This window comes from Tribolium castaneum, chromosome 1, assembly GCF_031307605.1.
Source record: "Tribolium castaneum strain GA2 chromosome 1, icTriCast1.1, whole genome shotgun sequence".
NCBI lineage: Eukaryota > Metazoa > Arthropoda > Insecta > Coleoptera > Tenebrionidae > Tribolium > Tribolium castaneum.
Genome location: NC_087394.1, coordinates 35176426 through 35200017, shown reverse-complemented (window position 1 = coordinate 35200017; position 23592 = coordinate 35176426). Strand labels below are relative to the sequence as shown.

At 36.4% G+C, this 23592-nt stretch overlaps 6 protein-coding genes across 13 annotated transcripts in view; 4 read left to right on the top strand and 2 right to left on the bottom strand.

Moving 5' to 3' along the window:
• Positions 1 to 221: 221 nt before the first annotated feature.
• On the bottom strand, positions 222 to 1859 carry Dhrs4 (Dehydrogenase/reductase 4). The gene is made up of 6 exons (NM_001276426.1): positions 1708 to 1859; positions 1411 to 1663; positions 1218 to 1364; positions 1038 to 1172; positions 426 to 481; positions 222 to 376 (listed from the first exon to the last, which is right to left on the bottom strand). The coding sequence occupies exons 1-6, from the start codon at positions 1776 to 1778 to the stop codon at positions 262 to 264; spliced, it is 777 nt and encodes a 258-aa protein (NP_001263355.1). The 5' UTR covers positions 1779 to 1859; the 3' UTR covers positions 222 to 261.
• Positions 1860 to 1952: 93 nt separating this feature from the next.
• Positions 1953 to 6085, top strand: Gdap1. The gene is made up of 4 exons (XM_965484.5): positions 1953 to 2702; positions 4963 to 5338; positions 5389 to 5589; positions 5640 to 6085. The coding sequence occupies exons 1-4, from the start codon at positions 2445 to 2447 to the stop codon at positions 5942 to 5944; spliced, it is 1140 nt and encodes a 379-aa protein (XP_970577.1). The 5' UTR covers positions 1953 to 2444; the 3' UTR covers positions 5945 to 6085.
• Positions 6086 to 6256: 171 nt separating this feature from the next.
• On the bottom strand, positions 6257 to 9114 carry Fitm (Fat storage inducing transmembrane protein). 2 transcript variants are annotated; one of them, XM_064357129.1, is made up of 2 exons: positions 9024 to 9114; positions 6257 to 8972 (listed from the first exon to the last, which is right to left on the bottom strand). In XM_064357129.1, the coding sequence occupies exon 2, from the start codon at positions 7765 to 7767 to the stop codon at positions 6670 to 6672; it is 1098 nt and encodes a 365-aa protein (XP_064213199.1). In that variant the 5' UTR covers positions 7768 to 8972; positions 9024 to 9114; the 3' UTR covers positions 6257 to 6669. The 2 variants fall into 2 exon arrangements, with proteins under 2 accessions (XP_064213199.1, XP_970648.1); XM_965555.4 differs by lacking the exon at positions 9024 to 9114 and having other exon boundaries at positions 6257 to 7832; positions 7889 to 9014.
• On the top strand, positions 8101 to 8772 carry LOC659303 (deoxynucleoside kinase). The gene has a single exon (XM_965622.4). It carries the CDS (start codon positions 8101 to 8103, stop codon positions 8770 to 8772), a length of 672 nt encoding a protein of 223 aa, XP_970715.3.
• mRpL52 (mitochondrial ribosomal protein L52) lies at positions 9064 to 9668 on the top strand. Its single transcript, XM_008192450.3, has 2 exons — positions 9064 to 9185; positions 9238 to 9668. Exons 1-2 carry the CDS (start codon positions 9146 to 9148, stop codon positions 9591 to 9593), a joined length of 396 nt encoding a protein of 131 aa, XP_008190672.1. The 5' UTR covers positions 9064 to 9145; the 3' UTR covers positions 9594 to 9668.
• Positions 9669 to 10588: 920 nt separating this feature from the next.
• Positions 10589 to 23592, top strand: part of Lar (Leukocyte-antigen-related-like) — a 205258-nt gene continuing 192254 nt past the window's right edge. For 4 of the 7 annotated variants that reach the window (XM_064357119.1, XM_064357116.1, XM_015977629.2 and 1 more), the window contains exon 1: positions 12186 to 12393. The gene's annotated coding sequence lies outside the window, so the exon portion shown is untranslated. Of the gene's footprint in view, positions 10604 to 12185; positions 12394 to 23592 lie in introns of those variants that run through there. The other 3 variants (XM_064357124.1, XM_064357121.1, XM_064357111.1) reach the window with 2 other exon arrangements.

Genomic DNA, 23592 nt, shown 5'->3' with positions numbered 1-23592 from the left:
CTGCTGATTATCACCTTTGCTCCTTCTTGTGCAAAACGTTGGGCAATCGCAAAACCGATTCTGCAAAAACACTAACTTGTTGCGATAGTTCAAGTGTGTTTACCCTTCGGTCGATGCCGTAACTATTGCTGTTCTGCCACAAAGACGCTGTGAGGAAGCCGAACTCATTGTCCTGAAAAGTGTGAGGATTTTTGTTGGGGGCATTTTGGCATCAACATGACGTTTTTTTGAAGGTTCAAAATTTATTTGCAAAATAACAAATTACAGTCTTGAAGGCATTCCTCCAGCTACAATTAGCGTTTCTCCAGTCATGTAACTAGCGTCTTCTGATGCCAGGTAAGCAGCGGCTCCACTGATGTCGTGGGGGACCCCCAACCTGTCAAATATAACAATTTATCTTTTGGAAATTATGTGACTGGCCAAACCTGTTCATTGGGATCCTAGACAAGGCTTCTTCTCGTGCGGCTTCGGTTTCAGTCAACTAGGAGGTAAATTGTAGGTTTTGACTCATTTAAGTGGTAAAAAAAACCTTAAGATTTTGGGAGTTGATTACTTAGGTCAGTTATTATTCCTATGTAAGTATCTATCTCTGGAAATCCTTCCTAAGTAAACTAGAGCCCCCTGAAGATAGCGAACATAAGATCTATTTATTTGAATTGTCCCTGCAATCGGTTGTGATTTTCCAATTTTTTTTATAAATGATTTATTCATTTTGTCTTTGTTTGTGCTATTTTTGTTTGTGTTATTTTTTTATTGCAACTGAATGCAAGACAAGACACTGAATTGTTGGATTAAAAAATATTACAAAAATAAATTATCTCATCTTTAATAAAAAGTGGTTTTACTTGACCGTAGTCTAAGGTACGCTTTACTGTAATGACCTTAGAGCTGGAAGTATGTACCTTTATAATGCATAAAGATCTTCAAGTATAATTATGAAGTAAGTTAAGTACATATTCCAAGATTTATTTATTGACCTAAGAAACCAATTCCCGAAATCTTTTACGTGTTTCCGGACTCCTGTTAAAGTTACTTACAGCGCTTGAAAATTTGGTTTGGATTATTCCGGGAGCAATACAATTAACTGTAATATTCTCCCTTGCTAATTGCGAAGCTGCCGCTTTAGTGAGCCCAAACAGAGCGGTCTTGCTGACCGAATAAGCCCCTAGTAACTAAAGAGACATTAAAAAGTGCCTCAACACTTGCACAAAAATTACTTCAAACGGATGGAACCCAGCAATGGACGCAACAAAAATAATCCTCCCAAACGGTCTTTCACGCAACAAAGGCAAGGCCTCTTGGGCCAACAAAAACGCCGCTTTCACATTGACCTCAAATATTTTATCCCAGGACGATTCATCGCACTAAAACTTAAAATCAAATCTGCCTTAACTCAGCTTATGATTTTACATCCAAAACTGGGGCCACCGATGGATTAACCGCAGCATTGGACACGAGAATATCAAGCCCTCCAAGTTTTTTCGCAGTATCGAACAGCTTCTTACGGTGGTCGGCTTTCGAGACATGACACATTAAGCCAGTGACGTCCAAGCCCTCCGACTTGAGCCGTGAGACAGCTTCGTCAACGTTGTTTTGCTTGCGGCTGCTGACGATCACTTTGGCCCCCTCTCGGGCCAAACGCTGGGCAATGGCAAAGCCAATACTGCAATTTTTATTTATTGGAATTGATCTATAACTAGAACATACCCATCGGTTGAAGCTGTCACAATTGCGATTTTCCCAGCTAGACGGGTTATAGGCCCAGCGAATCCACTCATGTTAGCAAACAAAAAGGCTTGTGTACGGTTATTAAATGACAATTTTTTCAGCTCTTGGGTTGTTTTTAAGATTATTTAGTGCCTCATCATCGTGTAAAGGTCGCCACTAATCGCAAAAGTGGTTTATTGCGGTCATCAATCCACTATGTAGTTGTGTTTGTGGTATTGTATACATAGCAGGCAGGTTGAGGCAATTCAGTGCTTAATTATTGAATTGGCTTCATCCTTGCCTTCAGAAAAAAAACACGAATGCGTTTTCTTGCCGATTTATTGTGTAAAAAAATGTTTGGAATTAGAAATTACATAACAGCCAAAATAAACAAATGACATAATTTGAGTCTGCGCTGTGGAGGCGGTTAGCAGGAATGTTTGGCAACTTTCCTGCCTATCTGTACATAACAATAGCCCCATTTAGCCCAATAAACCTGTCTCGGTGCGTCACGTCGCCATACTTAAATCAGAAATTATAGCAAATCGCTCCCAAGCCAGCGCCCTCTCCTCTGAGAAGGCTCGCTTGCCGGTAGTTGGAGCGTGTTTTGCGTGGCGCCGCGACGCCCCCGACGCTTCCAAATCGAATGGCGCGTAATTGAAATCCTCAATCAGTAAAATTTGATCCCAGATCGCGTTTTTGTGATCTAGCGATTCGAAAACTAGTGTGACGTCGCGATGTTTTATCGACGATTAAAGCGTATCCTGCCAGTAGTGTTTGCGCTGCGTCAACGACACTTGGCGTTTTTGGTTTGTGCAGCCGCGAACGAGGTTAGCGAGAGTTGTGATCAGCGCGGCGATAGTCTTGTCAAGTGCACCGCCAAAAATCAGTTTGTCAACTTGGGAAATATGCGGAAAGGCGCCGAGGGGTTCAAGCTTGAGGTCTCCGATGGCTTGCTGTTGTACTACGATCGCTTCTCGTTTTATTCCCAAAAGGTAATCAAATTGTGGCAATGGTGGCGGCGGAAGGCGGCTGCTAGCTGATAGAATTTATAGCAGTAATTGTTTTTGGGATAATCTGGCTTTTTTATGCGGTGGACGAGGCATTTTCGAATCATGTGATGAGAAAAAAGTCAATCGATAACAGGAAAAAAACCTTGAAATTCTTGCTTGGATGAACCGAATAAAAAAGTCACGTCTCCAGCAAACAGCCAATTAGTGCGTTTTTAAAAAATTATTTGCTAATTAACCCGTAGTAATGTGTAATTTAACATTAAATATAATATCCACTACTTTATGGTAATTAAAAAAAAATGCACAAAAAATGGGAATATTTACGGTTGCACAAAATTTATAGGGTCATTGGTTCGCATCTTTTGGTTAAAAATAAATCTGGCTTTTTTAAGAGTCCCTAATTGTTCTTTGTCAGAATAAAAAATACCGACCTCTTCAATTAATAAATATTTGTTTTAAAAAAACAACTAAGGCTTATGTAATTAATTTATGGAGGTGTATGTCTATGTGGATTACCTACTAACATGGATAGGTATAGATTGTTAATACACTCGGAAAATATCAATTTTTTTTACTTGTGCCTTGTAATTTGCAAAAATGCAACAATCAGTGAATACTTTAAGGCAATGAATCCGTCACGTGCTTCCGATTAAAAAAGATTACTAATCATTACTGCTTTGTGTAATGTGTAAAACATTTCATAATTATCTACAACTTCCAGTAGAGTACTAAACGTAAACATTTAATTTAAGCGACATTAAGTTTAATATTCACGTGTCCTTATCATAATACAAAAAAATTATATCTTGAAAAGCTTGTCGACATGTACTGTTGCTAAATGTGTTGAAATTTTAATTTTCTAGAGCACATTTCTGTTGAGAAATATCTCCACAGACTTTTATTACTTTAATAAAATATTCAGATAAACCCTAAGGCAGCTGGCTGTTTTCAAATGCTGCTATTAAATTTATTTTTCCATACTTCTTTATCTTCAATAAAAATTAGGTTTTAAAGTTTAAATTTCATTTAGAATTCAGAACATTTAGAACAGCAAACACAACTTTGACATATTTTCTCTTGGAAAATATTGATTATGATGACTCGTATTACTACTAATGACTTCCAGATTACTTACACAGCTCTAAAGACTAAAACATCTTTCTTATTCTTATATTATTTAAAAAGTGAATAGTATAAGATAAGAGATTATTTTTTCTAAGGGTGAATTTTTTTACTGGAAGACAGAAATCCGGTGCAAAACTAAACCATAAATTAAAAAGTCTAATACAGTGAAATCTCCCTAAACGGACACCTCTTCACAATGGACAATTATAGGTGTCCGTTGTTGAGAGGTTTTACCGTAGAAAACAAATCTAATAAGTTCCATGTTTCTGCAGACTTTTTTTAAAAGTTAATGATATTTTTTGTATACATTTCTTATCTTGATATTGATGTATTGTGAGAACAGCAGATCTTTCTCTTTCTTTTGTAAATACCTACACCAAATTTATGCTTGAATTTAATTAAGTTAAGTTGAGTTAAGGACAAATCTGTTGGAAAATGTTTATTTCGAGAGCAACTTAAATTATTTAGGTAAACACTAATGATTATAAGATTAACGAATAGTATGTACTTAATTAGTAATTACATACTTGTTGAAATGTCACTAACATCATGTACAGTGATTGCATTATGTGTTTTTGATTGAGATTTAGATTATTATCTCCAATACTCGTAGTTTACGTATTCATGAATTAATAAATATTTTATGCTTTTATATCTCAAAAGTGCGTCTTATGAACAATGACAATTTATTTTGAACAATGTTAATAAAACCAAACTAAAGAGTAAAAGTTAAAAAAAATATTTCATAGCAGATATGCACAACAGATGCAGTACTGCCTTATCAATATTATCTGTATTTATGATTAGCCGAGCCTCTAAAAGCCGTTATTATTAGATTGTATTAGATAGAATATTGTAGTTATAACGTAAATTCCTGATAAATCAAATCATGGATTAAATCTCTCCATTAAAAAATGTTTTATCAATAAACCGATAATAAGTACAAAATCTGGTACAGTGATTTCGATTTTGATAATTCCCTTCGAGAAAAAACGTCGCAACTATTTAAATTTTCAGTTATACACTTACAAAGAAGCCGCCAAACTTTGATCTCAAATGCCGCCAAAGCAAACACATGTTCACTTAAAAATCGATTAAAAACTAACTTTTCCCGAAGGTGGTTATGGCTCTCCACGAGAAGAACCTCGCCTTTGATAGCAAAATAGTAAACTTGATCAAAAACGAGCAATATCAGCCTTGGTACCTCTTCCTGAACCCTCGAGGCGAAGTCCCTGTCCTTCAGGACACTGGCAAGATAATTCCAGACTCGGCCCGCATTATCGACTACTTGGAGGACAATTTCAGCAATGGGGACACTCCCAGACTTATCCCCATGGATCAGGGAGCTGAAGTCAGGCAGAGGGTCACCCATTTCAGACACATCCTGCAGAAAGCGCCTGCAGGAATGCTAACAACTGGCGCTATGCTCAACCAACACCTTTTAAAAAATCCGAAAAGTCCGTTTTTTGCACCGATTCGAAAGGCACTTGCCAGTAAGTACGTTACAAGGGTCGGAGGTTCACGTAATAGCGTTTGGTTCCAGATGCTGAAAAGAACAGTGGGAAGCATTTGCGGGAGTATGCGGAGAAGAATCCAGAGGCCAAAGAAATACTGTTGAAGAAAGCCAGTGTTAGGGAAGAACAGTACAAACAACTGTCTGATGAGAAGAATTTCAGGGACGTCCTAAATCAAGTACATACGATTCTGGATGAGATTGAAGCAGAGTTGGAGAAGCACAAGGGTGGTAAGTTTGAGGAGGTGCTGATTACAGAGCTCTGCATTACCGGGTTACAGATAAGGAAGACTGGTGGCTGTGTTCTGATAGATTTACAATAGCCGATGTTGAGTTGACGATTTTATTGATCAGGATCAGTCAGTTAGGGCTTGAACACATCTTTTGGAGTTCGGGAAAGAGGCCTTGTATTGAAAAATACTACGAGAGGGTCAAGGCAAGGGATTCGTTCAAGAAGACAGTTCCAGGGACCTTAGTGTTGCTAAAAACAATACTCATGTCACAAGCACCGATCGTTTTCGGGGTTGTGGCTGCTGTGGCGTTGGTCGTTGGAGGGGCGATCATCGCAAAGAAGTACATTGCTTAGATGAGTCGCTGTGTGGGTCAGTGATGCGCGTATTTTGTTAAGTTTCTGTTGATAGGTGGTACCAAATATTTTTATATTGAGAGGTAGTCGCGGTTGATTTATTATTCTACTTTACTCCCGAAAATAAATTTCATTGAACTAGTCGTGTTTTTACTTGGCTTTTTGATAGATTAAGTATCTCGGTAATTCGATCGGATTATGGAATTCTTTATATAAAATCAAATTAAACTGTCGAGTTTCTGGTTTATGTTCGGACAAGAAGTAGTTAGGACTACTAGACCACGGGTGTACTGAAGTTGAGAAATAAAAAACTTATCGGTTCATAAAGTTATTTAATCAGTAACAAAAATAAATTAGAAACAACCCAACAAAATTGTACTTTGTGACAAAAGAGAGAAAACAGGAACACTGTACGAGTTAAAATAAGGATAAAATGACCAAGACGGGCAATTTATACACACAATGCAAATTATACAAAAAAATCAATTACTTTTTTGTAAATACATACAAAAATTGTTGTGATCACAGATTATTGGATGTTCTGTTGCCTTGAGCAGCAGATTGTCCCTTTTTAAAACCGCCTTATGTAAATCAAGCAAATGCGAAAACAATCCAACAATGCGTTTCATTTAATGTAAATTTTTGTGGAAAACTTCGTATATAAAAATCGATATTACGTAATTACAACAATAACCGCACACCAAACCCTTGAATAAGGCCCCAATTCACCCTGAATTTTCGTCCTGTTGAGCATCCTGTTGTGGATAAATGGGTCGCCCCATGAAAAGTGGCCCCCGCCCGTTTACTATACTCCCAGTTCGTCTCCTAGGCACGGACTGGGGCTCCCCCTTCTTCTTAATGTATTTAAAAACCCCTTGTCCCGGTAAATTAGGGATGATCTTCGGGTGAACGTACCACATCCGGTAGGTGAAAAACCACGTTAAAATTGCCAAAACTCCCCCGAGAAACTTCTCAATCATGATATGGTAGTACAACATCGTGCACACAAGCATCACGTCCCACAAAATCTGAAGCAGAGTTATTGCCATAAGGAGCGCCCTAATGTACGGCGTGTACTTGGTGTAGTTGAATTGGAGTTCCCGCATTTCGTCGTCTGATAAATTCCGTAACGGGTTTGTGTTTTCCGCGGGGTCCCTGGACGTCCTGTTGTGGTTCTCCAGTCTGAGGTGCTCCTTGATGCTGTCCCAGTTTTCTATACATCGTGTCTCTTCAATGAGGAAGAGGCTGCCGTAAATGAGAATGAAGGTGTGTCCCGAGATGTCAAAGCCGTTCCAGACGTGCCCCGCTTGCAAACACGTGCCCTTGGTGCTAAACTGTCTTTGGCCGCAGCGTCCAAACGACGCCTCGATCACGTTGAACAGACTTGTCCACAACCACCAGAAGAACGTGGCGATGCAAATTCGGAGCAGGTGGTGCTTGATTATGAGTTTCTTTTGTCCGCAACAGTAGATGTACGAAGTGAACACAACAAACGGGGTTAGGAGTAAAAGGTTCCAGCCCCAGGCAAATTTCACGAAATATTTATTAAACAAATTGTCAGAACGTGAAAGGTACAGTTTGGGAATTGTGGCCACATCTGCTACCAGTGATAATAAAAATAGGGTTCCGAGGTAGATGGCCACTTTGAGGTTAGTGTCGAAGAAAAGTGATTTTTTGCATAAGTACAAGACCATTAAGGTGAAAGTCTCTCTCACGGAAGTTGGCTCACATGTTGGCTTTGTCCCGCGGCACTCCAGGTTGCTGTCACTTATGTTGGGGCGAAAATTTAACTTTGTATGTATGGGACGACGTTTTGTCGCCATGATGACTTATAACTTGTCAAATTTGACGTTTTACTGACGTTACAAATGTCAAGGCACTAACAAATCTACGATTAAAATGTGTAAATAAAACAAAGTCAAATGAAAAAAACAAAAAAAGTACTTTAAACAAGTACTTCGAACCCGTTGCGTAATTTTCACATTTCAAGTTTGCTCCAAAAATGCGCATGAGCGATTGACAGGTGACAGTTACCTAACCCTAAATATAAACAATTCAAAGTTGGGTTATGTGGCTGTCAACACATTGCACAAGTTTGCGGATAAATTATCTCGGATTAGATTACCGGAATGCTCGTTAGGAGATTATGCAGTGCAATGAAACGAAGCCTCAGTGAACGTCCTTGCACTATTGCCGTTGAGGGCAACATCGGAAGTGGCAAGACAACATTCCTAAAGCACATGGGAAACTTGGGCAACATTACCATCGTGGCTGAACCGCTCGATAAGTGGCGGAACTGTCAAGGGCACAATTTACTAGACCTCATGTATAAGGACCCGAAAAGAAACAGCTTCACTTTCCAGTCGTATGTGCAGTTGACTCTTCTCCAGGCACACACTATGAAAACTCCCACACCTTTTAAAATGCTGGAGAGGTCGATTTATAGCGCCCGATATTGTTTTGTTGAGAAACTGAGGAGAGATGAGTTACTGTCAGCACCCGAATTTTCAGTTATTGATGAATGGTTTAAATGGATCAGAAAGGAACAAGATGTGGGTGTTGATATGTTTGTGTATTTGAGGACGGATCCAGAGGTTGTGTACGATAGAATTGTCAAAAGGGATAGGGCTGAAGAAAGAAGAGTACCTTTTGAGTACATTAGGAGTTTGCATGAAATTCATGAAGATTGGTTGCTCCATAAAACGTTGTATGAGTGTCCAGCGCCTGTTTTCGTTGTTGATGCTAATGTTGATTTGGGAATGATAGGGAGTGAATATGAAAGGTTTGAGGAAGAGGTGCTACATAAAAAAATGTTAATGGGGATGTAAAAAATGTATTTTCCAAAGTTGTTTGTACATTTATGTAAGCTTTAATTTTAAATTATGTAAGTAGTAATAAGTTTTACAGCGTCTCTGATGCACTCATTGCATTTCAGTTTTTGTGATCATTCCTAAGGCCCAGTACATTTTGATAATTGCTACTTATTAGAATACGAATATAGGATAGAACTCCTTCTATTATGTAAATACTGTAATTGTTATTTCAGTTTATTAATAAAAATAAAGAATTAAAAATTTACAAGAACAATTTTTCTTGCTCCATCGTGATTAAGTCCTGCGATTAGTTTCCATTTCCTGTCTAATCCTAACCTAACTTCTTCGTGCTCTAACCTCAACCTTTAGTAACAAATTCGTATAAAAAATGTGGTTAAAATCGCTGTCATGCCTACATTTAAATAATGGTAACTCTTTCTTTTAAATATTTCAGCACAGATAACAATAGTTGGTTTTTAGTTTTGTTATCTGCTTCAAAGCGATGTCTTGGCACAACTCCGCCAATTTATTTAAATCAGAAATGGAGACAAGAAAGGGGCTTACCCTTAAATCCAAACAGTTGCGGAGTGCTAACAGATGGTCCTGACTATTCTTATTTGGATGGAAGGCCCACCCCTTACGGTGTAGGACAAAAACAGAGAATTATGAAAAATCAAGAATTAACTGAACAAATCATTAAATTATCAGGAGAAATTGACTTTGCAGTGGAGAGGCATAACAAGCTAGTACAAGAAGAAGAGGACAGGAAGCAAAAGATTCTTGATAATAAACTTAAACCCAAGGGAGTGGAGTTACTGAAAAAGAAAAAACAATAACTCTTTTAGCATTTGTTCATTAGTATTGTAAGAGCTATGTAGTTAATATAAAATAAATTTTTGTTTTATTTTTTATTACTGATAAGATAACCACCTATAAATACCAGTGTTTCCGAATTTTCTATACCCTCAGCGGTCCCCATGGTTATTTTCCTGTGGAAGATCCAAAAGAGGATGTTAAGTTAAAAAATACCTTATTGATAAAGTCATGAAAAATATTGGCCAAAAAGAAATTTCTAAATAATTAACCCAGCGTTGATAATAAATTTTTCGAAAATTACCTAACGAGTTGGGAAATTGCTTTACAAACAAGTTAGGTACAATATTTTTTGTAACAAATATCTCAAAAAAAAATTTTTTTTTGATAATTTATTTTTTGGCAACGGTAGTGCTACCAACCTATTACATGTCCCTAGCCATTGTTGCAAAGTAAAAAACACCACAGTGCGGGAAAGTCCGTTAATAGCTATCTAAATACTTTTGAGTACAAAAAATTTTTGATAATTTAAATCACAGTGCTCTAGATTTTCCCTGTAATTACAATGATGAAAGAGACAAAAACGTTAATAAGATTTTTTTTGTCACTTGCATTTTTTGTTTTTCCGGGGAATTTTAGACGGCGGCGTTTGAAAAAAGATATTTTAAGAATGAAAAACTAAGTTTCCTTCCGGATCAGAAGGATAATTTCCTCGTAAAGGTCCATATTATAAATGTCCGAAATCACACTTAAAAAAATCTAACAAGAGTGCCTTGACTCTGCACCATTTTGTTTGTACATTTTGCCAGTTGACACATTCGGTGTAGTTATTTCAAAAAATCAAACGAAATCAGTGATTAATCGTGTTGAGTGGTTCAAAAGTGCAAAGTGGGGCATGTGTTTTGTGAGACAATTGTGAATTTGGACGCCCGGGCGGTGAATCGCGCGTGTGCGCCACAAAGCGTCCCTTGACTGTGTTTAGCGAATATCCGAGAAAATACCGGTTCAAAAGACGCCTTTCGACTTGAGAAAGGTAAGTGGGGCACCATTGCTGTCCAAAATCCCATCGGATTTTAATTTTATTATTTTTATTTGACCGAGTTTGACGTCATTATGACGTCATTGGTTATGATGTCATCGTGACGTCAGAGTCAGTCGTTGATACCATTTTTTAAAATTTTCTGACTTGGAAGAGCTAGGTGCTCTTGATGACAACGTATATTATTCTCAAAAACAAATTACAAATACTATTAGGTTTTTTCGTTTTTTTATAATTTAAAAAAATATACAAAAATGATACTATCTAGTAACTATACATCAACTTCAAACATGCAAATTATTTCACTCTGTATTGAGTTTTTGTCGACATAATACGATAAAATGAGGGTTTTGACTTCTAACAACAATTGATAATTTAAATAACAATGATTACTATTACTACTACTACGAATTAGTAGTAATAATCTTAGATAATTTCCTTAAACATTAGCTAGCAAAGACAACATTTCTAGATATGTAGTATAAACTTATCGGCAGAATGGCAGTATCTAACTTATTTCTATAACACCAACTCCCACTTGTTGTAGGAATATGAAATATGGTTAGTTATTAAAATAATTTATTTAATTATGCTAAATTTACCATTGCTTCTCATTATGATGTTGTATATTCAGAATAATTTTACACGTAAATAATAAATACGTTGGTGTGTACTAATATTTATGTTATTTTATAATTTTGCATAATGTAATAAATATAACTGAAACATAAACAAAGTTTAAAGGTAAGTGTTTTTCATTCTTTTTTCACTCAACAAAAACTAAGAAGGTAGCAGCTGGTTTAATTTGTTTATGAAAAAACTAAAACTACATACCGGGTGCTCTGACACCAGCGCATCAACACTGTGGTGAAGTTGTTGATGAATAGCAAATTTTACATAAATGATAAGTGGCAAAGTTGACAACAATCGTCATCGTAATAGAATTTGATCAACAATAAAAATAAATTATTTTTAAACGGTTCATCGTCTTGTTAGGGAACGATTACTTGGAGTGAAAATTGAATAAGTTAACAAAATAAGTTTGTAGCTCCATATTTTTTAAAATATGACTAGGAATTTTTCCAAAATTCTTCACGTAATCTTCGCCTGTAGATACCGTATAGAATATCTGGTATGGGTAGATCAACTATTGAAATAAATCACAAGTACAAATGAAAAAACTAGCAATACATTTTTAGGTCAAGGCTGTAATAAATCTATCGTCCACAATCGGCTGAATCAGTAAATACAAATTTAATAAGAATTGGATTAGGTGTGTGATTTATTTACGATATAAAAGCACGGACGTATTAAAAATGCATTTGCGTAAACCGGTCATTTAATTGCACTAATCCTCGTAATAAATATAAAAATGTAACAACAGTTTTCCAGCAGAAGTTATGTCGTTTCTAGAATAAAAATAAATTCTCGTATAGGGCATTATTAGATAGCATCCTCTCTTGTTTCCATTTTCGCCCGATTTTAAATAAATTGAACTACTCGTCCTTTGAATACGCTTTACCCCGCCACTATCCAACCCTCGCGCGCACATGGGGTGAAGATCGCATGCCGTTCTTGGCTCTCTCACTGTGCTGAGGGCTGTCGAAAAAGCAGCGTGTCGCGCTCCTTTCAGACCTCGTAGCACTTTCAACGACAATCCACCACTTTGACGAAAATCCCCTATACATATCAGTTCGAGTGGTTGTGTGTTAAAGTGTGTTTGGAGTGTCAAATGTGTGTGGATACTTTTTAAAACAGTTTTGTGACAGTTTACTTCGGATTCGGTAAGTGGAAATCACCGTTTGTTAATTCTAAATTACGACAACAAATATTACCATGAACACCGCGGGGAAATGGCAAGCATTTTTTAGCGTACTTATGCAAATATTTAAGGTTGAAGGTATTTCTCAGAATGATGTAGAAATGCAAATTTTTCTAAATTATGCAAGCAAAAATAACAGCGAAGACAAGTTTTGAGGATGTTTGTTGCGAAAGCAAACTATTGCAATTTTAAAATTGGTGGATGCGCCGGGCAAACGTTTATAATAACATTGGCCAGCAACGATGAACGGTGTACTTTGTGTTTTTATTTTTGCATGGAATTATCTTTTAATTACTAAAATTTTATCGTCTTGTTGTTTTTCGAGAATTATTAATATGCCGATCTAAATTGACAATTTATTTAACAAAAAAATGGTGTTTTAAGGAATCGTTGATAAATGGTGGATGCGCCGGGACACGAAAAATTGAAACATGTTTTATTACATCTAAAATTTTCACACGTATTTTTAAATTTGTGGATGCGTTATTTAGCTTGCAAGCAATCCTCTAATTTATTATGTTAATCTGTTTAAGAAGAATACATTGGCGCTCTGCCGGCCCTACAGATGCACGTTCTCATCGTCGCTTTTAGTTAAACTGTGCTCCATGTAATCCGTTTACAATATTTAACGTCACAAACGAATGAACAGGACATTAAACAGAAAAATGAACAGCGGCGGTAATAAAATATTCTCTTGTATTTTTCGCAGCGTGAATAATGCAGTGTTTGAGTCGATAACAGTATTTGCTATATGCGAGGCTCGCATTACGGATTTATTCAAAAACGGTAAAGTGCGTCGAAAACGCGTCATAGATAAGACACCTCCTCTACGCGCTATGCAAATAAATTACGCTTCTTGTTGGGTCGCCAGATCCTAGATAAGTGCGTTGGAAGGAAGAGGCCTTGTCATAACGCAGCTCTCGACTAATGCGGATTAGAGATGGAAGTTCGCTTCTAAAGCTACACATTTTGAGGGTATTATGCTTGAATGCAGTCGGAAATGTCTGCCAAGTAGTGATTAAATAATAATTGTTGGCAATATTTTTAAAAACGCTTGTGGGAACATCTGTGATGTGGTCAATCATAATCTCGTTGTGTTCAATGACGCAATAAAATCAACAAATAAAACCAGATTACGGAAACATTTGATGGCAGTTGTAGTTTTGTAGGATTTTTTATGGTTTGGTGATAAGCCGCTGAATATAATAATAAAATGAAATTAATTTACTATAATTAAAGCGAATTACATTTCATAAATTAATGTTTTCTGTTTTATGATTTTCGGAAAAGCTTTTGTTCGGCCACATTGTAAAAGCTTGCGGTTTCATACGCGACGTTAGAGATGCTGTAAACAAGAATTGATTTGGAAATAATGAAGTTATCCAATATCTATGACACTAATAAAGGCGATGAACTATGGGTGATGTGGGTTTTGCAACATTATCATTTCTTGTCATAGCTGGCATGTAATGTAAGGAAACTCCATTACATTATTGCGTAAACTTTTGTGGTAATTCAACAGTTTTTTCGGCGTGATAATGTTTAAGAAAATCGTATCACAGAAAATAAAATACGCACGTAAAATATTCTTAAAGCTGTTAATGTCAAGTGATTTAATGTTGAGATTATATAGCAATTTTTATGCTTCTAACAACTCCAGCAACACATTCGAAAAGAAAAAGTGCGTTTAAACATGACACTCATTTTTTAAGATTTTTAGTGTGTACTTACTTGTGTGTATGGTTATCTCTTATTACATGAATGAGGAAGTTTTGAATTTAAATTAAAATTTATTTTAGGTTTTCAAGATCAACTCACTTTAAAAATTAAAAATTGTAATAAAATATAGAAATACTTATTTCTAAATTTGTGAAAAATATTTTGTTGAACCCGCAAAATTTGTAGCAATTCTTAGGGTTTCTACTGCATTCGCAAAAGCATTTTCTCTAAGAAAACTTATCAACTCCAAATCTTTAATTCTCTTTGCGAATTTTTAAAATATGAAATGAGATGTCAGATATCAGTATTCTAGTTTTCAAGGGCCGCAAACTTAAATCGAGCTTAAATCTGCTGCTTAAAATATTGTATCAACTTTTATTATTCATGTAATGTGGTTACAAGTAGACAGTTGCCATAACCATTCGGTGTAAGGCTCTAAAAGGTTTGTTTTCCATAATTGGTCGGATAACGGAAATAGAAAATCAATAAATTAGAATCGATAATAATCGAAAGCGAATAGTTTCAGAATGGTTTTAGTATTTGAAGGGAACAACGACTGTGTTTAACGAGAACACTTTTCTAACTCTAAATGCTTACAAGAATAAAATCAATATTTTACAGATTTATTTTTGGTATTCTTACACGCTGTGAAGTTCAAATATTGCCTCGTAAATACGAATAGGTAACAAAAGTTTTAAAATTATGTCTAACTTGTAAAAATTTTATAATTATAATTATTTTTACTAATTAAAATAAACAATTTTATCACGCTTACGCAGCGCATAAGTTTTAAAATTTAGATGTTGAATTATTTATTTTGTTTTGAATAGATACTGTCTAAGTTTGCTGATTTAGTCGTACAATAGCGTTTTAAAAACTTTTATGAGACTATTAAAAGTGAGTTGATTAAATCTTTGAATACAGAACGCATCCAACAGAAAAAGAGTGTAAAACGAAACACAATTTTATTAAAATAGAATTAGTTTCACCTCTCTTTTTGCTTCAGAGTTAGAAAAGGACGATCGACTAATTCCACCTCCAACTAAAGTAAATTTCAAATTCATGCCTGTCCATAAAAAACGGCGTTACAGTGATGTTAACACCGATGACACACATAACCCTAAGTTCGGAAAAACCTCTAAAAAAAGTATAAATCTTTTTAACGATACACCTCCTCGTTTGAATATGAATAATTTCGGTCGAAAAATAAACTACACATAGTGAGCGCGATTTAATTAGGCAGCACACGCACTCAAACTACAGCGACAGATTCAATTAATCCAGCTCATAACTCTATTAGCGCTGATTTATTTCAGCAGTCGTATGACAGTTGGTAGGAAGTTATTCAATATCCTGTTGATGCAGGACAAAACCAACAATGCAAGTCGGTTGCAGTGTCGGATATCGAATTGGGTTGGGCTAGGTGCGCCTACTGTACCCCATCAAATTACTCGGCAATCTTGCGAGTGACACACGCTTAATGAAAGCCGGCGGGAGGCCTCTAGTCCGGCCCTGATCAGATATCGGCCCGCTTTCATAACAGGTGTAAAGTAATGCCGTGCTGATCGTTGCGGCTGATAGAAATGGTCATTAACATGTATGCTGGTGTAATTTATGGGGCGCTCCTCCCTTCGAAAGGGCTGTTTCATGTTGATTTTTACCCATAATCGGTTTGCATCTAAACAACGCTCGACTCAATTACAAAAATTATTTCATTAACTTTATTAATAAAATCGGCATTAACGTTTCGACAAACAAAGCCGCCTTCGCAAGCTGCTAATGGCGAGAGCTGCTAATTAAGATTAATTACCGGCGTATACGTCGCACAGACGGATGGAACAGATAGATGGAATGATCGATATATATTTTTCAATGCATTCATGTGCAAGAAATTACATTAAATGGGAGATGTGGAGACTAAATTAATGAAATAAAACTTTTAGTGCAATTATGGTGGATGCGCCGGGAAACTTAATTCAACAATTATTTTATTTTATAAAATCAGCGTTACATAGTGTAATAATTGTGCAAGTGTAGTTATTTACATTTCTTCAAGCTTTACTTTTGTATAAAACAAAATTTCTTTCGTTCCAAAAACAATTTCATGTTTTCGTCTTCACATATTTACTATTGATTTGACGTTAATAATACATCTTTGAGTTCATTTCCAACCGAGTCTGAATCCGAGGGCTTCTCTCTTTCATCCACATTTCCACAAACCGAATATTAATAAGCGACTTCCGCCGTTTGCGCTTTGTTTTGAATTATTTACCGCCTTTTATATTTTTAATGAGCAATGGCGCGGCTGCGTAATTATCTCCAAAGAGAATTTTTTTTTGGGTACTAATCCGGTTTGCCTACCGTCTCTAACCTTTTTAGCAATGTGCATTAGCAAGGAGACGGAGAAACTCTCGTTGACTTCCATTTGGGCCACTTCACACGTCACTTATCAAACAGGATTACGCTTTCTGATAGAGTTTTACGCGCGGAACGGGAACTGTCAACCTCGGCTTCAAACACATAGACACAGAAAAAATCTATAAGCAGGTTTGTTTGAACTAGAAATATATTCCAAAGAGAGCTATATTTATTGTTTTTTTCTTTGCGTTGTTGCGCAGATAAATTCGCTAATAAAGTAATAGGGCTCTATCACATAATTTATTCTAATCCCAGCGCTATTACTGCAAATGTAGGCGCAGTTAGTCAGTTTGGTAAATCTGAACGTCATTTTTATGGAGGGCTTTAAAAAACGTGTGCGCACAACGCAATTACATGCAAACAGCCATTTTAAATCAATACGAACAAGGAACAATATTAAATATTAAAAGGGTGGCACTTCTGAAGTGTGGATGGAACCTGGAGCTGAGACCGCGTGATAAATTATTCAAAAAATGGCCTCGTTTAATCATTTCCCGTCAGTTTAAAACAATAACAATATTGAAAGAATTTCAGAAAAGTTTGTGTGACGTTGCAAGCAACATGATTAGGAAATCCATCATTTCTTCGTGAATTCTGTCACGTTTTGTTTACATGTTTTATGCGTCGAGAATCACACGTCAAGTTGATGGCGTTTTGCTTTCATAAATCGGGTTCAACAGTTCGATGTCAAAAGAACCGAATGGAAAACGAACAAATTTTATGTTTTGCTTATATATACGAATGTGAAAAGCTCTCTTCATTTATGAGATGAATCACGGACTTTTGATTGAACGTTATTTTCTACCCTAGAATAAAAAGTACTGTATTAATGTTGGTTTAATTGGAAAACGCCTTGTCACGTATAAATTACAATATTTGGTTTTGCGTTATTCCACCTGCCCCCAGATTCCCACATTGACCCCGTTTATGTGACAAGTTGAAAATAACTTGCGCCCAGCAAACCCGAAATAAAATTAATTTGCACGTGCCATACAATAACGCATTGAATTTTATGAAACCGTAATTACTGGACCGACGTAATAAATCTTAATTACTCACAATTTACGGGCTGTATTTCCCTTAATTGATTAATGCCAACTAACTCCACACAAAACCAAATTACCTCAGAGAAAACTCAGATATGTAGAAATAGAAAACAATTTTAATTAGGTTTTTTTGTTCCCATTCTCTACTCAAATCCTGCAAGAGGGAAAGAGTGAACAATCAACAGCGAAGTTACTTTTGTTAGTTGAGGTTTAAATATTAAGCTCTGGAGCTTAACCACTTTCAAACAAGTAGCGTAACTGGGATTTTTTTAAGTACTCGGTTAGGTGCACAAGTTTTAATTTGATCGCTTTAGGGCACGATGGACACTTGCTCAACTGGAAAATTCTTTTTCCGGAATCTCAGTTGCTAATCTAAGATTATTAAATAAACGATCTCTTTAATTACTTCGCCTTGAGCAACTGTGATTTGATTATCCTAGGACTTGTACATTGTTTTATTACAATTGCATTGGACAAAAAAAATCTTACAAAAAATGAGCAAATTGTTTGCGTCTTATGGTTCAAGTTTTGTTGGAAAAGGATCAAGTCCTTGTACATACACGCGCCTAATTAGCATACATTCGACTGTGAGCGGCATGAAAAGTCGTAAAGTTGAAAGCGATGTCGATATGCAAAATGTGTAGCGAAATTTTTAATTGAATGCTTCCACCCTTGACTTTGGCACGAATATGGGTTAAAGGCCAATTTGTGTGTGATCTAGGCAAATTAGTAATGAAGATATTCGGTTTGTGGGCGGACTATGTCAGATAGTCGATCGCTAACACGTCAGATTGCGTGAGGTGGAGGCGCAAACTGGCGATTCAGAAAAAACGACCAACTCCACGTTGGATTGTTTTATTACGCTCTACATATGGGTTTTAAAGAAGTTTGCGATAATGGATAAGGGAGCACGAAATTGTGAATGGCAGGCCTTGTCAAAGATAAAATTACATTGACTTATTTTTTTCTTGTCAGAGTGAGTGTTTTGACGCTTATGCGGTAATCCGAGACAGGAACATCACAGCTTTCTGGCTCGTACACACGTTTTCGACCAAGAAGTTGGCCAAATGAAATTCAACAAACTAGTTCAATCTGGAGGTTTGGGACGAATTGCCCAATTGACCGGGAAAGATTGCTTGGTTTTGATGTGAAAGCCCTTTATTTGGGCAAATAAAATGTTTGCGAAAATAAGTGTGTCGAGGAGGGAAGTGTGACCCACTCCATTAGGCGTTTTAGAGGCTGGCTCGTCAAAAAATTCGAGTGCTTCCTCATCTTGTGTCGTTCGCGTGCTGTTATTAAGCATATTAAAAGCTTCTTTGTGTCGCAGTGCCGCTAAACGCGTCCATTTCCAGCGTTCCCGTTGAAAAAGCTCGTTCCGGAGTGCACAATACCAATTTGAACAACATTAAAAAGCCGTCGCTGGGAGCGTCGCCTGCCGTAGACAATTAGAAAATTTCAACAAATGCTACAATTTAACTCATCTCATTATGGCTCCTTGTTTACGTTTTATAAACTTTTCAAATTAAATTTGTTGCAATTATGATGCTAAAAGGTACATTTCGGCAAACAAATTTGCATGTTCCTCTCGTTTCGTTTTAAAAGCCTTTTGACAAGAGAAAACAAAATTCCACAAATATGGCCGGGATGGATTAACCCGATATTTGCATATTTTTACATAAAACGGCGTTAGGGGATTGTGGCTAAATCACTTCGACATCGTCTATATGTTTTTAGTTACGTTACGTAATTGCTGATTAAAAGCTTAGAATTAGATTACGTTCTATCGTACAAGGCGTAATGGTCTTGATGGACGATTTGAATCACAATAAGGGACGCCCGAACGTTAACAAATAAAATCATTTCTGGCTGAAAAGCGCACAGACACGTTTACAAATGACGGCGGAATCTTTCCTTCTTCGAAGGAAATGGAGAATATTAATAATAAATTCTCGCGCCTCGGTCAGGAACATCTTCACCCCCGTCTACGGGTAATTAAGGCCACTGGGGAAAAATACACTGAGATCTCGCCTTTTGCTTCCTATTTTTCGATAAGGATACGCAAACAATGAACATAAAATTGTGTAATGGAATCATAACTACTAGGTTCTTTTTTCTCAAATTTTATTCGTAAGTTAAATGTTGCGACTAAAAATAATGAGTTTACTTGTAATATATATTTAATTAGAATTAGTTTATAGTCTTGACCTGACTTGACCTGCTCTGTGTCAAGTCTTTAACCAACAGAGGTATTGATTTATCATACTTTTATGAAAAAGTTTCCGCGATTTACGAAAAAAAAAACAGTGGCAAAATTGTTGGTCTAGGACGTATTTCGTGTACGTTTAAAATTTGTCAGCCATTCTGCCTGGTTTCTCTCAGCCCTAGTTTGGCTTTTAAAGCTAAAATTAATCGTCCCGTTTCTGGGCTGGTGAAAGACGACGGACTTATTGTAAGCATAGAATCTATTTACCGCCGTCATGGAGATCCATCAAAATCATAATAAGGTTGAATGTGTACCGGCGATACATATCTGCTTTCTATAGTGTTGTGGACATAATAGAACTCCGAAATGCTATCAACACATCTCAAGTGAATAAACATTGGCAACCCGATGAGGTTCCCGCTCATAAATCATGCTGTAAGTTCAACGTCTCGCTAGAAACTTAACAGAAAAGCCGACCACATAATTTAATAACAGCATTCAAAATTATGTATCATCGTTTTAGGGTTATTGGACAGTCGAGTCGGTTGGACGTTCCGTATATTGTCTATTGATTGACTGTGCTTTGAGCAACATAGAAAATTGATGTAGCCTAATTTTAAGCTAAAATGGTGACTAAACTGCTACAGATGTATTAGTTGTGCCTTTATTGTTAACATTGCAAAGTGAACACAACACGGTATTCCGCTGGTTGTTTATTTAATGACATGACAATTGATTTGATAATAACTGTCGACAGTACCGACTCGGCTATTGATTTCTGGCAGTCGATTAGAGTGTTGAGATTAGGCTAGTCATTGGCTTTTGATTTCGAATGTATGTATGTACATATAGCTGGGATAAAGCAATACAGCGTAATATATTCTAATTCAAACAAGTTCTAAATTAGATTTGCTGACGTAAATTGGTTTGTTGATTTAAAAATGAATGGGAAAGCGCTAAGCTATTTGGCTGTAATAACGGAGATCAAACGGCACGTGATTCATAAAATCGCCATAAATTAGCTGGAACAGAGTCATTTCATTTACAAATTTGTCACTTGAGTACCCGAAACGTAGAAACAACCCTTATGAATACGAGACCATAACCTTAGATTGAGTTAATGGAGTTTTTATGTGTCACGTGACGGCCATAACAGCGCGAATGATTTAACGAGCCGCCCCTGCTTATTATCAGCGCAACTCTTCTTTTTTCTTAATTTGTGGTTTTTCTTAATTTCCGTCAATTAAAACAGCACACTTGCGTCTGTTCCAGATGGCTGCGATGTGTTAATTAAAATTTTAATGTTCCCTAAACGTGAGTACATTGCAGCGAAGTAACAAGGAAGAGAAAAAAGCAGCGGGTGACATTCTGCAACTTACAAAGCTTTCAAATTACGACGGCTAATAAAGAGCAAGGCAGAGCCGTAACGGCGAACTTTTACCGATCTTTTGTGCCAACTAATCAAACCATTACCAGTCGAGTGCATTTCATTTAACCGAAAGCTTTTAATTGGACAAAGTTGGTCATGTTGGAGTTTTTTTTTCGAACATGGTCAATTAAAGGCGACGACGACCGGAATGTGAAACAATCCGAAATGCAAGCGACTTTGTAATGGATTGTTGTAAAACAAATTTTGTTACATTTATGACGCTCATATTCCGGAGACATGAGCTGGAGCGACTCGGCGACAGGCTTTCTGCAAGTTGTAAAAGCCGTTTCATGCCTCTGGAAGATACGTTCCAGTTTTAATACACTAAATGTTTGACGTGCACAGTTTTGTTTGTCATATTGTGCCATAAAAGGCGGGTTAGCGATCGACGCCAGGAAATGTCGCGGAAACAGCGACAAATGTCCCAAGAATTCAAATCTCCCGCATGTAGTGGTAATGATTCTTCTCCCACCATTTCCTCCCACCTACGTCTCAATTTCAAGGCCACTTTAATGACTGCCTGAATTATTAATCTCTCCACAGCTACATAGTGTAAGTTCCGGCGATGCAGGACCAGTTCTGCACGTCCTGCTCTTATCCAACATGAATATTTCATTTTAATTTCCGACTTTTGCGCGAACCAAATGGGGAATTATTCAAATTTTGACGGCCTTGCGTGAACATTGTAATTAAATATCTTTAAATGCGTCTGTAGGCTTTCAGGTGCTCAGCAAATCAGAAAAAAAAAGTTTGTATAGGGTTTAGGTAGAAGAAATCGCGATGTTTGTAGTTTGGTGGAGGTGGGCTATGTTGCTTGTTTCCTGAGAGTGGAAGAAATTACGAGTGAATGATGCGAAAACGCCAACGCCAGAGGGCACTGTCAATAAATTCGACGCGTTTTATCGGCAGTGATTGTGTGGCAGTGTATTGCCATTTCATATTTTGTTATAACATGCCGTAATGAATATTTTATTTTACTGGAATGAATCTCTAATTAAAACCGTGGCAAAATTTGTGATTGGAATCATTTTAATATTGTAGGATTAACACAAAAGGATTTTTATTAAAGTTATAAAAGTTGCATTAAAACAATCCAATTAAAAATAATTGAAATAGAAAATTTGGAACCTGTTTTGTAAATGTGGACGTAAAAAACGTTACTGCAACTCAGCGTAACACCACTGAATAAACATAAAAGACTTTTTCATAGATTATAAGAAAGCTTTCTCAACAAATGAACAATGCATCTTTGTTTACTTTGAGGAAACGTATTCCGTTTGTGGTTCATTGATTTATCTCACAGAAGCTTCCAGTTTTAACTCTTCTGATATTTTACTGTCTTTTATTAAAAAATATATAAAGGAGTGTTTTTTTTCCTTAATTTACTTTAATGTATTTTGTCAATGCCCCACTTTTTGTGCTTCAATTTGCATACATTTATCCAGAATTGGAAAGGGATTCAGTTGCGTGGGTGGTGCCAAGGCACGAGTCTGACAGGCAGCTTTGATGTTTTTTAAATATTTATCTCAAAGCCAATTAAAGGCTCATTTCTGATCGTAATAAATCTTTCTTGCCTTTGGTAATATGGTAAGATGATTAAAACAAAAATACTTTTAAAGATGTTTAGTTTTTTATCGTCCTTTTATAAGCTGAAATTCTACAGCTTGTAGGACTCGAAACATAGATTATTTTCCAACTAGCATTTTAATCTGAAAACCATTGTCAACCTTTGGCCCAACACATCTTTAAATCGTCGTCTGACATTTCCGTTTTGGAGCCCTTCTTCAACGTCGAAAGTTCGTTCTGTATTCAGCATACAGATGGGCAAAGTCTGTGTAAATTTGTTTGGGTGATAAATAATTAATCGAACAGTTCAGAGGTGAGTCGAACATAAATTTAATTAACACCTGTCGGAAATATTAAACAGGTATTTGCATTTCCTATGGAGCAATTAAATTCTGTCAACTACAACATATTTTTTTTGATGTAAGCACACTTTCAAAAAAATCCAATTACATTTAGCGCGCTTTCCAAACACAATACATCAATTTTTCCGATCAATAAGTACTCGAATAAAAGACGCGAAAACTCTTGAGGCAATATTTTTCTCCAACAAAACAATTCATAAAGGATGCGCATTGTAATGGAACCTTGAAAACAAGGCGGTTAATTTAGAAATACACTGAACTGAAGGATGCTTCAAAATTTACCTACTTTAGAATTTTTTTTGAAGTGATTGGAATAAATTGATCATGTCTACTATGTCTTTTGTTGGAATACGTATTAACAGTTTTTGAAAAAAATGGACATTACGAGTATGTATGTACTTTTTTTCGAGTTGAAACC

Bases quoted from the DNA above. Each gene is read 5' to 3' on its own strand.
- Dhrs4 (NM_001276426.1), bottom strand. From the start codon at position 1,778: ATGAGTGGATTCGCTGGGCCTATAACCCGTCTAGCTGGGAAAATCGCA. The intron at 1,173-1,217 runs GTAATTTTTGTG...ATGTCTCTTTAG, and splicing joins CTGGGTTCCATCCGTTTGAA to TTACTAGGGGCTTATTCGGT. The intron at 482-1,037 runs GTAAGTAACTTT...TTTACCTCCTAG, and splicing joins AAACCAAATTTTCAAGCGCT to TTGACTGAAACCGAAGCCGC.
- Gdap1 (XM_965484.5), top strand. From the start codon at position 2,445: ATGTTTTATCGACGATTAAAGCGTATCCTGCCAGTAGTGTTTGCGCTG. The intron at 5,339-5,388 runs GTAAGTACGTTA...GTTTGGTTCCAG, and splicing joins GATTCGAAAGGCACTTGCCA to ATGCTGAAAAGAACAGTGGG. The intron at 5,590-5,639 runs GTAAGTTTGAGG...ACCGGGTTACAG, and splicing joins GTTGGAGAAGCACAAGGGTG to ATAAGGAAGACTGGTGGCTG.
- Fitm (XM_064357129.1), bottom strand. From the start codon at position 7,767: ATGGCGACAAAACGTCGTCCCATACATACAAAGTTAAATTTTCGCCCC.
- LOC659303 (XM_965622.4), top strand. From the start codon at position 8,101: ATGAAACGAAGCCTCAGTGAACGTCCTTGCACTATTGCCGTTGAGGGC.
- mRpL52 (XM_008192450.3), top strand. From the start codon at position 9,146: ATGTGGTTAAAATCGCTGTCATGCCTACATTTAAATAATG. The intron at 9,186-9,237 runs GTAACTCTTTCT...GTTGGTTTTTAG, and splicing joins ATGCCTACATTTAAATAATG to TTTTGTTATCTGCTTCAAAG.